The 15247-nt window shown below is 33.3% G+C and overlaps 4 protein-coding genes across 7 annotated transcripts; 2 read left to right on the forward strand and 2 right to left on the reverse strand.

Moving 5' to 3' along the window:
* Positions 1-94: 94 nt before the first annotated feature.
* Positions 95-9837, reverse strand: LOC146539626 (uncharacterized). 3 transcript variants are annotated; one of them, XM_085208084.1, is made up of 9 exons: positions 9641-9837; positions 8831-9566; positions 8634-8734; positions 7991-8092; positions 7315-7386; positions 6269-6372; positions 5721-5782; positions 3083-3170; positions 95-2826 (listed from the first exon to the last, which is right to left on the reverse strand). In XM_085208084.1, exons 1-9 carry the CDS (start codon positions 9725-9727, stop codon positions 1431-1433), a joined length of 2748 nt encoding a protein of 915 aa, XP_085064210.1. In that variant the 5' UTR covers positions 9728-9837; the 3' UTR covers positions 95-1430. The 3 variants fall into 3 exon arrangements, with proteins under 3 accessions (XP_085064210.1, XP_085064208.1, XP_085064209.1); XM_085208082.1 differs by having other exon boundaries at positions 8634-9566; XM_085208083.1 differs by lacking the exon at positions 7315-7386 and having other exon boundaries at positions 8634-9566.
* Positions 9838-9984: 147 nt separating this feature from the next.
* Positions 9985-11808, forward strand: LOC146539627 (V-type proton ATPase subunit D-like). 2 transcript variants are annotated; one of them, XM_085184964.1, is made up of 5 exons: positions 9985-10313; positions 10403-10641; positions 10775-10856; positions 10934-11048; positions 11654-11808. In XM_085184964.1, exons 1-5 carry the CDS (start codon positions 10047-10049, stop codon positions 11806-11808), a joined length of 858 nt encoding a protein of 285 aa, XP_085041090.1. In that variant the 5' UTR covers positions 9985-10046. The 2 variants fall into 2 exon arrangements, with proteins under 2 accessions (XP_085041090.1, XP_085041091.1); XM_085184965.1 differs by having other exon boundaries at positions 10934-11045.
* A 97-nt stretch (positions 11809-11905) lies between these two features.
* LOC146539628 (uncharacterized) lies at positions 11906-13422 on the reverse strand. Its single transcript, XM_085185160.1, has 4 exons — positions 13025-13422; positions 12580-12749; positions 12423-12503; positions 11906-12033 (listed from the first exon to the last, which is right to left on the reverse strand). Exons 1-4 carry the CDS (start codon positions 13260-13262, stop codon positions 11950-11952), a joined length of 573 nt encoding a protein of 190 aa, XP_085041286.1. The 5' UTR covers positions 13263-13422; the 3' UTR covers positions 11906-11949.
* A 12-nt stretch (positions 13423-13434) lies between these two features.
* On the forward strand, positions 13435-14790 carry ND-B16.6 (NADH dehydrogenase (ubiquinone) B16.6 subunit). Its single transcript, XM_085185161.1, has 3 exons — positions 13435-13593; positions 13710-13930; positions 14449-14790. Exons 1-3 carry the CDS (start codon positions 13491-13493, stop codon positions 14584-14586), a joined length of 462 nt encoding a protein of 153 aa, XP_085041287.1. The 5' UTR covers positions 13435-13490; the 3' UTR covers positions 14587-14790.
* The last annotated feature ends 457 nt before the right edge of the window (positions 14791-15247 follow it).

Consider the following 15247-nt stretch of genomic DNA (forward strand, 5'->3'; position numbering starts at 1 on the left):
CACTAGGTTCCCTTTGCCTACCCTGTTTGCAGAATACAGCATCAAGTAAAAAAATATAAATAAATGAACATGACCAAAAATAATACAAAAATAGTTCGTTTTAAATAAACTTTCTCATTTATTATCTTTTATACTATTACATACAATACAGGTCCATGAGATTTACAAAGCGTAATCAGCGTACAGAAGAATCTAGAACTTTTATTATGTTTATATTTATTTATACATTTTATAAATGTAATTTTAATTAATATTTAAGCAGTCTCTTAAATATATCATATTTTACAATGTCATCTCATTTACTATAAGTGAGTGGGTCTTGAAGAGACATTTTGTATTTGTATTCAATATAAGGGCTCCGATGAAAATTGTATAGTAATTTATAATATTCATTGATATTTTGTACATTTAAGTGGAATAACAATATAACTTATGGTTATAGTATCGTTTATTATGATGTATTTTTTTAATTAAACAAACATCAATGTATATCTAACTGTAGTTAATTTTAATATGTTACAATTCCTTTGAAGTAGCGTTAAAGTCTTAAATTATTTAAGATATAACAAAAAGATGGCGCAACGCAAAACAAACACTGTTTTTAAAACTTCTACTACACATCAATTCACATTTACTTAATAAACTTACACTGGAGCTATATTTTAAACTGGTATTTGACAGATTTATAAAGACAACATATTAATTTACACTATATATATATATATATATATATATATATATATATATATATATATATTTGTTACAAATATACTATGAAGTATTCATATTGTATATGTTATAATAAAAATTAACGCAAAAAAAAAGAAAACCTATCATTATAATTTCGCCATATTATTTAATTTTTTTATATAAACATTTAAAATTGACATTTTCAATTCCATTTCATAGCACAGACATACTGTAAACGCGGCAGTTGTAAGTTCGATTTCCACGAGTATTACTTTCATTTCCTCATCGATTTCAGTTATCGTCTCGAAAATTACACTAATTTCCTATGCTTACATTGCTATATGCGGGATACAGCAAGAAACTAAAAAAAATCATAGAAATTGAAATAGTTTTAGATTTTACCTAAAACCTCTTTCAGTTTTCTATAACACATACAATATAAAGAATGTACCTATTTTCTTCGAGAACAATATATCGACTAACTTCAGAAATATATATAAAATCAGAATATTAAAATCAGAGCCCTTTCTATTCAGCTGCGAGATAAATCTATAAAATGACACATCAGTATTTGAAGCCATTTTACACAGCACTATATATTTGTTCGAATAATTGTCCACTGGTTCACTTATCACTATTTACAATGTCTTAATGTTCAATGTCTAGTTTAATAAATAGACACTGAGCTCCGCCTGATGTCACGAGTCCGGAAGAATGTCTGACTCGATGATCTCCAAATCTCAACTGTCCTGCCAGTAGTTGTAATTGGCAGACGGAGGCGGGACTGGCATTGGAGGTGCGTTGGCAACGCCAGAATTGTATGGGGAACCTTGGGGAGATCCAAATCGCGGCCTGAACCATGGTCTACTTGTGTATTGATACTGATTGTTGGCATATGCTGCCAAGTTCTGGCCAGTGGCATTGGGGTACGGGTTCTGGGAGTTATTTGGGTATGCCACGTTTGGCATGTTAGGTGCTGGGTAGGTCTGGTTAGGAGCTGGTGTGGTTGAAGGCGAGAAGTTCGCTTGTGATGTATTTTGTGAGCTTGGAGTTGCATTCTGAGAGTACGATTGAGTAGGGGTCTGAGGGTTCGATCCATTTGATGGGTAGCTCGGCGGCTGTGTCGGGGTTTGGCTGCCATTATAGTTTTGCGTGCCATTGCCGTTTGTGCCATAGCTTTGCGTTCCTTGATTAGCTGTATAAGGAGCAGCGGATGTTCCATCGTTTGTAAAGGTCTGACCTGGAGTCTGGGCTGGAGTCGTTCCAGATATAGAATATGCCTCTTGTGATGAAGATGATATGTAGTTTGTTTGGTTATTAGTGCCATTCGCATCAGTTTCCGTTGCAGCAGTCTGTCCGTTGCCGTTTGTCGGAGCGGGGGTGGTCGCTTGGCTCGGCATTGTATATTGCACATTGGGATTAGTTACAGGCATAGTTATCGCGCCGGAGTTACCTTGCATCACATACTGCGGCGGCATGCCCGCATATTGCGAAGTTGGCGTAATAAAATTGGAGTTTTGAGGTAAAATTTGGTGAACGGGAGGAGGTTGTGAGACAGGTATCGCTGGATTAGTCATAGGGGAGGACGGGGGAGCTTGGACTATAGGTATAGTACCAGAAACCGTCAAATTGGAATTAGCAAGCTGCTGTCCTGCCAGAGCCGCATTTAACTGCTGTGTCGACAATTGCGTGTTGAGATTTATCCCCGGCATATATTGCGAGTTTGGCATATTCATTGGCATTATTGGCACGTTGTACTGCATTCCGCCTGGCATGCCAAGCTGGTTTGGCTGCATCACTGTCACGTTTTGTCCCGGCTGCAGCACCTGCTGGCCGATCAGACCTGGAGGTATTGTGCCTTGGACGAGGTTGGAATGATTTGTGGGTATCATATACACTTGGCTATTCGGCTGACCTATGACAGTTGGCATCTGACTTATATTAAGAGGATTCTGTAAAACAGTCATTCCTTGAGGCACGGTTATCATTTGGACATTTTGTGTTGCGTTTTGTAATTTATTTGCAGTCAATTCTTGCTTTTGTGCGTCTTTAGTAGACTGTATTTGTATTGCGTTTCTGTCTATTTGTTTTATGTACATTCCAGATCCATCCTGTGCTACCGAGGAAGCTGATACACTAGAAAATATTAAAAAAAATATTAATCATTCAGGAACAACACTAAACATATTAAGTAATAGGTAATTTGAAATTATTATTTTATTATAACAAACATTACTTAGGCCTGGCAATAAGAATAGTCATTACCGCATTAAATTAAAGATGAAATTTCTAATAAAAGCATTGCAATGCTTCAAAACCTAAACAAGCAAAATAAAATTATAAGGAGAAACTTTCAAAAAATATATTATTTTGAAAACATTAGACAACTCACTTAGTCTGCTGCCCTGAAGACACGTGGATGATGGTGCCGTGAGCTGGATTAATTTTCATTCCCATACTGACCATTGTGTTGTCTCTAGCTGTATCGAATAATTTATTATGTCAATTATTTACTTAAAACATCGTAACTGTAGAATAAAGGCCTTCTCTACATAAATTTTGTTATTAAAAATTTCCATACAAAATATAATTATTGGATCGCTTTAATCTACAGTTTACGATAATATTATTATGAAATTACGCTACGCAAAAACACTACGCTATCGCATTATTGTATAAAACATGCATAATATAACAATTGTGGAAGGCGTTCTTCCAAATCGTCGTTCGTCGAAGACATTCGGCAATGAAGTAGCTGAAATGAAACCTGTAATAAAAGGGCAAAATTAATTTTTTTTTTCATGCAACTTTTTTTATAATTTTCTGCTTTTCCAGTTTCAATCTGCACCTATAAGTTAAAAATCCATAAAACAAGCTAAAATCATTAATCAATAAAAATAAATTTTGTATTGAATTAGACGAATATTTTTTCCAATCTCGACCTCTCAATATTGATATAATCCTGTCCTGTAAATTCGAATTTTATGTATTTATAACGATTAATAAATAGCAGCAGCAGGCCGTGCGGCAGATCCGCCATGCGATGGACTGATTAGGTGAAGGCTATCCTTACTGGCTCTCTCTGCGAGCGCACAAGGCAGTCAGCCACCTGCGTAGAGTGGCGTCAGACTGTCGACCTCGATCGAACTGTAACTGGATCTATTTTTAACATGCATTCTCCTATTTTGTACCATCATCTCTTTGGCAACCTCCTTGGTGAGTTCTCCACGCAACACATACATTATTCACTACGCCAATGTCATTGGCGGAGAGATTAGTACTCAACTGGCACGTTCGGAACGCCGTAACCAAAGCCTAGAACAGAACTTCTATCAAAGTAAGCAATAAAGGAAAAATATTTCTTTGTTTTATACTGATGGATACTGTGGTGTAGTAATTAGATGGCAGACAGCTGGAAGAAGCCTTAACACAGCACAAATAGATCATGCTCGACCGATCAATACGTTTGTACGTAGGCAGGTTCTCCTTCGCTAAATCCAAATAGAAACAAATACATAACCGTAATATTTAAATACAATTATAAAAATGATACTGCTAAGATTCTTTTCCATTTGCTTTAAGGGCGGTTCGCTTTCCGTGAATTTGCTTTACAATAGAATAAAAAAGCTGCAATTTTATTTTTTATTTAATTTTAAAGTACCGACGCAAAAGGTTAGAAAAGTAATATGGCAACATTCCGTTCGAATGTATCAATATCCCGCATCGTCACCGCTCGCACAATGAATCAAGTTCTGAATCACACAAACAATAACTAACATAAAATATTGCAAAAAATAACGCCAAAACGCACTATAGTCTCAAAAGTTTTCGCCAAAATCGAATATTTATCGCGGTAGAAATGAAAATGAAACAAATAAAAAAATCGCATTAAAAATTACGCCAACATTAATCTTAATACTACGCAATATACCGTTATATACATAATAAATAAATAAAAGAAAATCGGAGAAAACATGCAATTATAATTTTAAAAAATTATGTCAACTTTGAAATATGGAATATATTTTATAAAACACTTAAAATGTTCATTTGACGCTCTACGCAAGTACGATCTACGCTCTACGCACTCAATCTAATGATTTAATTAATACAGTTACAAGTTACAAGTTAAATCTAAAGTAATAACCGTTATACGTAGTCATATAAAAAATATATATTAAGGTTAGCAAAGTATGAAAATATGCATGCAATTATTAATAATCATATAAATTTTATGTTTACATGCTATTTATTCTACTATTAGAATCATTGTCGAATCATTAAGCTCCGAAGAAAATTGTTGAGAAAGTTTTGCAGAATCTGTAAGTCCACAAATAAAGAAAGTAATAAATAACAACAAAAATGAAAGACTTGTAAAACAAAGAACGACGAACATCTGATGTACAGTCATCTGTTTAAAAATCACTTAAAACATTGAAATGTCACAAAAACAAATCCAATAAGAAATTTGATGGTTCCATACATATTTTGTATATCCTTCTCAATACTTCGATCTGAAACTGAAAGAGAATCGCTTGGCATTACAGTCCGCGACTCATAAAAGAGCATATTTTACGCAACGCCATATTATGTCTACGTATTACAGGGTCGGAAATAATTAGAATTTGGGTGATTTAAAACAATTTATAAGCGAGACTTTAAAATAATTTGATATATATGCAAAATATGACATGTTATGAGTATGAAAGCAAAATAGGCAAAAAATTGAGAACGAAGACTCTTAGATCCGTATTTATAAAGCGCTCCCAAGTCAGAGATTAATCTTGAGATGCTGTTTTCATTCAGAAATTATATATCTATGAATGAAAACAGCATCTCAAGGTCGATCTCAGATTTGAAAGCGATTTATCAATACGAGCCTTAGTATCATGTTGCAAGTTAAGTTTCACAATCGCGGAAGTATTTACCCAGCTTAATGCGGGATTTCTTTAGACCTACAAAGGTAGGTAAAAAAGGACATGTTTTTGTATAATCTCGCTTATAAAATGTTATTTAAATCTTCAATATACCTGTAGAAGTGGTCCACGATCGGGAATCTCTCGTAGAGGCCTTGTCCTGGCTTACATGTGACCTGCGGCATCGTATCGTTTCAATACACACACAAAATATCAATTAAATAACAAAATGTCGTCTATTAAAATTATTTAAATCTTATTCCGGAAATTTTCATGCACTTAATTATTATTAATTTTGAAAAAAAACGACCTAACGTCTATGATTTCTTGTAATATTTAAAATTTGAACTAGTATTTAAAAACCCAAAAGATCTAAACAAGCCTTAACGATATTATAATTTAAATTCATTTAGATATCAACACACCAGACTGCCCCCGAAGTTTGATTACGTCGTCGTAATTTGCCATTTATTTTTGGAAATTTGCCTAGTCATTATAAAAAATAAAAAAAACTCGTGAAGTACTAAAAAAGAACTAAAATACCAATCATTATTGCAAACATGACAAATTCCCAAGAATATTTGACATTTCGAAGAACCTGAAACGTTCGTTTTATTACTCAATTTGTACATAAATAATAAAAATAACAAATTTAGACTTACCCGGCAGGAGCTATAGGCCTTAATTGTAACTGACTTGGAGTGCCGTCAGATAATCTCTTTTGCCCTCTATTTTCTTGTGAGTTTTTCGTTGGAGTTGAGGAATTCTAAAATTTAATTTATTTTTTTTTAAATTGTATCTAAATAATAGATAATTTTGAGACAACATCGAAAAGCCCAAAAACCGATTAATGGAGAGGCCAGTGATAATAATGAGGAGATATCGGATTATTATCTTATTGAAATCTTATAATAGATTGAATCGATTCTTTATAACTTGTGCCGCAAAATCGATTTTCATTAATCAATATATTTGACAATAAGATATCAACATTGAATGAGAATAATACTGTTATCCTCCAGAAAAAAGTTTATTTTTAATGCAAAAATGTTCATATCCAAAAATGTATGAATGTACAAATATTACATACATTTTTGGCTTACGTATTATTATGCTCAAGAAAATTTGAAGTTGAATATTCTTTTTTTAAAATGTAAATAAATATATTCACAGAATTTTTTTTTAATTTGAAGAAGAAAAAGAAAATTTTAATATTTTTGAAAAGAAAAAAATTAATCATATAATATCATTTGATCATTAAATATAATTGGCGAGAATTGGGGGAGGCCTATGTCCAGCAGCGGACAAAAGATGGCTGTTGATGATGACGATGATGATGAAATATAATCCGATATCATTTAACAGATGTTATAAATAAATGGCTAAAGTCAAAAGGTTAAACATATTATATGCAACAAAAGTAGTAGAAAGTAACTATGGAAGCTGTAAGGGGAGAAGAAACCGTTACACAAATACCAATATAAAAGTAATAAATCAAAATATTAAGAAAACAAAAATCAAATCTAATGAGAAAATGTGCGAATTTCAATATATGTAACAGACTCTTTAACACTAAACATAATATGAAATCGCAAATAAACATTATAATAATTAATATAAGCGAGGAAAACAATTAAGAAATGTAATGTAATATTATTAGTATGGTGAAATGCTAATATAATTTATGTATGTATTTGCATTTGCTCACTGAGATAATTTGCGGAGAAGACGCTTGACCGGTTGATATTATATTTATTAAGGATGCACTGCTGACTATTGGCTGTTAAGAAATGTAAAATACTTTATTATATTTTTTATGTAAGGATAATTTAAAAAATGTATTCAACATAAACATTATTATTAGACAGCATTATTTTGGATTTTCTCACTCTGATGAAAAGATAAAATACTGCGTTGAGTTCCACTACTCAATGTGTGGGGAACTTATCAAGGGACACTGAGAATATCCTAACTGTAGGTTCTTTCTGCTTAAGATATATACTAAAAAAAATGTATATAATCACAAATAATAAATATATAAAATACAACATTAAATAGTATTACAACATTTATATAATAATTATTATATTAAAAAATATATATTGATAACCTAATCTTTAAATCATATTTTTTTAATAAAAACATAATAAAATACAATATAAATAATTAATTAGATATAAATCTATTATACACATTATTTTTTCATTTTTTATTTGTACTTTTTATCTTTGTCTGTAAATTTAACTCCAATTGAAAGTATTAATAAAATATTTTTTTAATAATTATTTAACCCCCTTAACATATGACCTCATTAATGTACGGATGGACCCTAAAGTATAAATAACTTTAAACACTTTACTAAAGAAATAATACTACATAAATACCTTTTGATTCAATTGCATAAATGTTCCCGTGGCTTGTAACTGTTGTAACTGAACTGCAGACAAGGGAAGTGATGTTTGTTGAAAACTATTTGCAGGAGCAATCTGGAGTAAAGAGACATGTCCTGCTTTAAAAAATATTCTTACAAAAATAATGATTTGGTTTACTCCTACTACCTGATACCTAATACTTAGGTATATACTTAGTACTTAGCAAATACAATACCTACTACTTAGGTACCTAAGGCAGTAACGTGTCCAAAGCAAATATCTCTAAAATTGTGAATTTATAGCAAAATAATATTAAAAAGTCCAAGTGTAATTATTAACAAGTTTGATAAATCTATTTACATTTTTGAAAAATCTATTTAGATTTATCACACTGTGTGGAATAATGGGCAAAAAATGTTCTTTGGTTGTGTACAATCAAATGTTGTAGTAGTGTGCAACAATGACATGATATAAAACAGCTATAATCACTATAAGAATACAACATTACTTTTATTACATATAATTTATTTTAAGCTTTGCTATATCCTGTCCAAATCATGATAGGAAGAGGGGACCTTGTGTTGAAACACTGCACTTCCCATTTTCTTTTTTAAATATATTTTTTTAAAAATAGTTTTTATTTATTTGTACTTACAGATACAAACTGCTGTGGTTGAATATTGCTCAGGCCCGTCTGATTGGAAGTCAGGTCTTGCAACTGTTGGTATGGTATAAGCATTGTTTGCGATCCTGGAACTGTCCATTGCATAGTGTCAGTACCCTGTATCTGGTACTTTATATCCTTATCACCCTTATCAGTACTATATAGAATTTTTTGTGAAGAATTTGTACCTTGTGCCGCACAAACTACTGGAGCTGTTGCCGAGCTGACAGTTGTGGTATCTGCTCCAGTCAAACTTGCTTGCGGAAATGATAAGCCATTTGGCAATATCATTGACATAGATGATGGTACTCCACTTAATCGCAGCTGAGTTACATTCACAGGTTGCATACTAGATAAATCTACTAGTTGGGTGGCACCAAAATTAGGTTGCTGTATTGCACTTAAATGCTGTGCGATAGGCAAGGATGTGAAATTTGTATTTGAAACTTGGACACCAGGTTGCACTATGGGTATCAATTGGCCACTTTCCTGATTTAAAACATACTGTTGCTGGGGTAGCAATTGTAAGACTGTGGGCTGTCTAACCGTCATAAGTGGTGTGTTTGCAGGAGCTACACTGACTACAGGCGGTATTACTGTGGGATGTGTTGATGTTGTTAATGTCGATGGTGTTGATAGTGATACAGACACTACTGGTGGAGGAACAGGAGGAGGAGCAGCAGTAGTGGTCAGAGTGGGTGGAGGTACGTTAAGCGCAGGCGGTGGCCCTCCCGCTTGAGCGGCACTCCATTGCGCTAGTTCTGCACGTATAGTTTCAATAAGATTTTGTGCCAACGATCGCGCTGCTGCTAATGCCTCTGATCGGGTGTGATGAAGTGCTAAATGTAAAGGCTCAAATTTATCGCTCTTTAATACAGCTACTACTCCAGTTTCTGATCTTATATACTCTAAATTTGTTCCATTCTGTAAATAAGAATTATATATTGTTAAAATAAAAATATTCTTTAATCATACGTAGAAAATGTTGAGTAACTCACAGGTCCGAGAATTCTTGATTTTATATCAAATGCGGCCGGCGCATTGTCCAGACCTATATAAACTTTGTCTATAAGTCCTCCTGACATTATTGTTGAGGGAAATTATCCTGATTAACCTTTATTTATGTTATTTTCGGAGAATGCATCTTTTACCACAAGATAGTGTTTTGACATTCACAATGTCAGTTCAGAAATTAGTAAGAAAAGGTGGCAAGCGTCCATTGCGTTCAGAATTATTTAAAGTTGAAACAAAAAAAAATATTTTTATTTAACATCAATAGTAAATTCTCTTTGATTATTTCTATTTTTTCATTTGTTTTTTTAAATATATTTATATTATTGTCAACTACGTATAGTACTGAAAATATTTAAAACTGTGAACAACGAAAAAAAAAAAATTGCAACAATGAATGCCGAAAACCGTTATCCAGTTACAGCTTCAATGTTTATGTTACGAGAAATAAAAAATCGCCAGGAAAAAGTAAATAAAGGATATCAATTATTGAAGAGGAAAGCAGATGCTCTAAGAATGCGAGGACATCAAGCTGCAACTGAACTAGTAACAACGCAAGCGGTTTTAGACCACACATTAAAAGAAGCATATATTTCTTTGGCTGCTATTAAATTCACAAATGGAGAGTCTAACGCATTAGTACTGGAAAACGTTGACGAAGTAATCAAAATACTCTTTTGTATGTTACATAGTAGAATCAGAAACATTACTTAATAGCATTAACGTTTTATGTTTTTCTTATTTATCAGGCTCAAATTCGTGTCAAACGTATTCCCGAAAATATATCAGGAGTCTCAACTATGTCCCTTCAAATAGTGGAAGACAATACGGTTAATGACGCACTACGTTATGCCGGCCTCGGTGCTGGTGGACATAGAACTGCTGAAACTAAGAAAGCTTTTAGAAAAGCTATAAAATTGCTGATTACATTTGCTTCGTTACGAAATACATGCTTGTTACTTGATGAAGCCACAAAATCTACTTTGAGGTATTCTATTCTGTACAAATTACATTTTAAAAAAATTGCCTTTATTTCACCCTTAACCATAATTTATTTAATTTATATTTAAAAAATGATTTGAAATTATCTGAATTTAACTTCAGTAACCTTTTTTTTTCAGAAAGATAAATAGTATCGGAAAAGTAATTTTACCTAAGCTTCATAATACTGAAAATTATATTTTAACAGAGATGGACGAGAGGGTAGTGTTTGTTTTCTCGTTTATAATAAATTTTATAATGTTAATAAAATATTAATCATATAATTATGGCACAACTAGGAACGAGAAGAATTTCATCGACTGAAAATGGTTAAAGCTAAGAAAAATTTTAACCAATATTTATTGAAAACTAAAATTGACAAAAAATCTATCGAAGGCAATATTGAAGAAAGCGGTTCGTTTTACTTTTATATTCCATACTTTATTCTCATGTATCTAATTTTGTAATTATAATAGAGAACCTTTAGGATCTTGGTTGGGCCTTAATAAGAAAGTGGGAGTACGAGACAGTCGACCACAGTCGATATCGTACTGAGATTGTTCTACGAATGATGTAAGAATTTTACTATTAGTAGATAGGCTTGCATATCTATAAGCAATCAAAGCTGACATCTACTACGTGTGAATTGAAATCCAGAAATATCATATCATGCTGCTAATAAAACAACTTATATGCCAAAGTTCATCGTTGCTTTTAGTTGCAACGTCACAAAGAAAACTTGGTGAATTACATCTGTATGTATAACTTTAGTTGTAAAATAAATGCTTCACGCAGTATCCTGCACACAGCAGAGTAGGCACAGGGTACTCAAAACAGCGCTCTCCCTCGACAGCAAAGAAATTTAAATGAATATTTAATTTCCTCGAATGGGGCTCGAACCAGTTGCCTTTACATTCACACTTATGGCCCTGGGCCACGACTGATTTCAACATATATGGATAAGGAAATATTGAGAAAAGCATTTGCGCAGAGTATAATAAATTATATTTTGTATACAGAAAAATCTACTATGCCTTCGGTTTCACCAAAAGAGTCTTTGAATTCTATCGCTAATATTTACACTGGGGTTGTTTCTTCAACTTCCGTGTCAGCAGGCGATTTTAAGCCAGTTTGTTACCCGCATAACTGGGACGATGAGGACTTATTATTTTAAATGTTTGTTGAAAATTCTGTTTTATTATGTAATAAAATAAAATATCGAAAAAAATGTATTTTTAATTGAAAAAAAATTATACAAAATTAAACATTTATTCTTTATATGTTTTGAATTATACAGAACGCAGCGCTGCAAATGTTACAAAACCCAGCCAACATCCAATCTTTCTTCCATTGGTTTTGTGAAATATTGGCATCTTCGAAATTTCTCCAATATTTCCCCCTATAAATAAATTAAATCAAAATCAGCTTCAAGCTGTATCCCGCACACACATAGCAGGGTAGGCAGAGAGAACTTAGTGTTTAGCACTCCTTTCCCATTCCTGAGGCATTACTTACGTCTTGAGTGGCGAACTCAACGCCTCGCTTTACCTCGACACCAGAACGAAGAAATGTAAATATAAATTTAAGTAAATATTTCATATCTTCGAGTGGGGATCGATTTCACAATCAGTCGCGTTTACCGTCATACATTGTGCCACTGAGCCACGACTCGCCTCATTGACTCTTGACAGTTGAAAAATTACTACTAAGAGCATGAAATGTGCCTATAATTAACCGTAAAGAAAAAAATCGACAGCTAGACTTCAAATTTCTAAGTTGTTTACTTACAGGGCCAGTCTTTTTAATGTTTTCACTATAGTACGTAATTGCGCTGGATCCTGTTCCATATAAAGGATATTTAAGATGCATCTGCAATATCAATTTAAAATATATGAAAATATGTTTTATCAAAAATTATAAGCTTTATTGATAACAGAAAACGTACATTTTTATCAGCCGTAACTTCTAGATTACGAGGTTCAAATTCATCTTTAACAAAATTTGCATCGTACTCTGAACAATATTCAGCTACTGGCTGCGAAGTTGCTAATTCTTCAATAACTTCGTCAAGCATTTGTTCCCAAAAGAAGTCAGTTAACATGCGTTTACGTATACCTTAAAGGATTGAAAGATTATTTAAAATATTTATATGATATGAAAAAAAACAGCCATAGCCGCATACGCCATGGCGCACGGCGGCGCATTCGCCAAGCGACATTCGTGGGTTCAATACTCACTCTAGGGACAGCTTTTCATTTCTTCGCTCTGGTAACAAGGCAAAGCTCTCGAAAAGTGAGCGGTGCATGAGAAACGTAGAGTAGTAACAGGAAGATCTCTCTGCCTGCCATTCTATAAGTGAAATACAAAGTGAAATCTCAATACAATATTACCTTCAGCTTGCTTTGGTTTTCTAGGAATTCTGAAATTGTCTCGCATTTCACTGCCCTGTCCTGGTACTTCCCTACCATCTTGAAGGATCCACGGTCGGCTGAAATTTTTTCCTTTACCATAAACTGATGGTTCAATAGGCACTTTTGGATTTAGTTTTATGCGTTCTAAGGGTCTTATCTTCAGTTCAGTTTCGTCTCCCAGACATTCTGGAATATCAGCTTGTGCTTCTTGGTCCATTGCAGAAACAAATATGAATATGTAAAATATACACGCATATCATCAATATTTTTCTAATAGCTCCTGTTGCTAAGCATTCAAATTTAAATTTATTATCTGTTTGTTTCAAATTCCTTCATGCTTTAAAGACATAGACAAATGAGCAGTATTTCATTCTGACTTCTAAATAATCTGTGATGAATAAAACAAAAGTCACTGTCATATTGTGCTGTCACAGTCGGGTCAAAGATGGCTGAGGCTTGTCAGATAGCCCGAAAACAGGATTTGCCTCCTTCGGGAGGCTACAAACCTATACCTTTTAAAAGGTTACCCGCAAAACAATATTTTAGCGGTAAGGTTATTAAAAATGTAACATAAATATATACAATTGCAAGAAGTAACATACGAAGGTTATGTAATCTTTATTTAGGTTAAATTTTTTATCATAAACATTGTATATATTTTCAGGGTATACTATGTTTGCTGGCTTCGTCGGCATTACTGCGTTTTCCTTATACCTCTACAGTATAACTAACAAAAAAATCCGCAAAAATGAGATCGAAATGCGATCTGCTAAGATGGCTATTTACCCAATGCTACTGGCTGAAAGAGATCGAGAATACTTGAAGCAACTCCGCAGAAACCGTGACGCGGAAACTGAACTCATGCGTGATGTTCCCGGGTGGGAGGTATGTAGGTTTAAAATTCATACATCTATCGAAAAAAAATTTTTGTTCTGGTTCACACTTTATGACGGTAGGCGAAGCAAACCATTTCTAGATTTCCTCTAGCGACACTTCGCTTTCAATAAAATTCCATTACTCGCTTGTCGCCGAATACTGAAAGAATTGCACTTTGAGGGCAAGACTTAATGCTAAAGATTTGAAAATTCTATTCCCAGTAGAGAAGATTAAATATTTCATCTATTGGAAATACTGTCGCACTTGCAGCCAAATTTCTGTCCCTATGCCACAAATGGCCTCTAGTAATATTTATAAAGTGCAGATTAAGAAATTAAAGACATATTTGTAATGTGAACTTACACTAATAATAATTTAAGACTATATAAAACATAACTATTAACTATACATAACACACTGCTAAAAATCATTGAAGATAGGCACCTTAGGTCTGACAACTACCATAAAACGAATGTGTTGCCAAGACTAATACATATTAGTAGAAGGTAATATATTTTTTTTTGTAGGTCGGCACTTACTATGGTGAGCGTGTGTACAAGAGTGTACCCCCAGACACGCTGGTTGAGCCAATCTTCCATGAGTACTATGCCCACAGCTCTCCCTTTGATTGGTTCAAGAGGGCTTACATTAAACTGCGCTCTTAAATGCATGCCTTTTTGTATGGAACTTACAAGTCAGTCAGTGACATTAATAATACTTTATTCAAATATTGGTATTTTGAAACACCTACAATATGCTACAGTGGCTGATTTGTATTCCTAATTCATCAGGTAATACCTTCATTTAAGTAAATAGTCAATATGAGGTGTAGTTGCTTGGCCAGAATTAAAGAATTATTTGTTAGTTTACTTGTATGTTTTATTACACCCAATATCTATTATTATTAAAGTTATATTCTCCTTAATAGACAAGGGTTGCTGTGGTTGTGTGGTTGATTATAAACAACAGATATAGCGAAAGGAAAAGATGGTGCTGCTTCACCTGCTTATTTGCACCCTTGGGAGTGGATTATAATAAACCATGAAACACATTCGATTAAATATTTTTATGAGTCTAAATTTCAAATTTTATAAAAATCGAATAGACCAGACCAGATCCTGGTTACCATTTAGTATCAAAGTACTCATCAAGATGAATCAAACAAGCTCAAACTCGATGGGGTTGCATCGTTTGATTACAGAGTTCCTATGGCCACCTTCCAGCCCCATCGTGAAATCAGCTCTATGTCATAATAATATCGCATTGTCATACGATTTATATATGCATGCAAAATTTCAGCTCAATCGGAAACGAGGAAGTGGATCA

Source organism: Heliconius melpomene, chromosome 4 (genome assembly GCF_056956725.1).
Source record: "Heliconius melpomene rosina isolate 202511_hmr_F chromosome 4, ASM5695672v1, whole genome shotgun sequence".
Taxonomy (NCBI): domain Eukaryota; kingdom Metazoa; phylum Arthropoda; class Insecta; order Lepidoptera; family Nymphalidae; genus Heliconius; species Heliconius melpomene.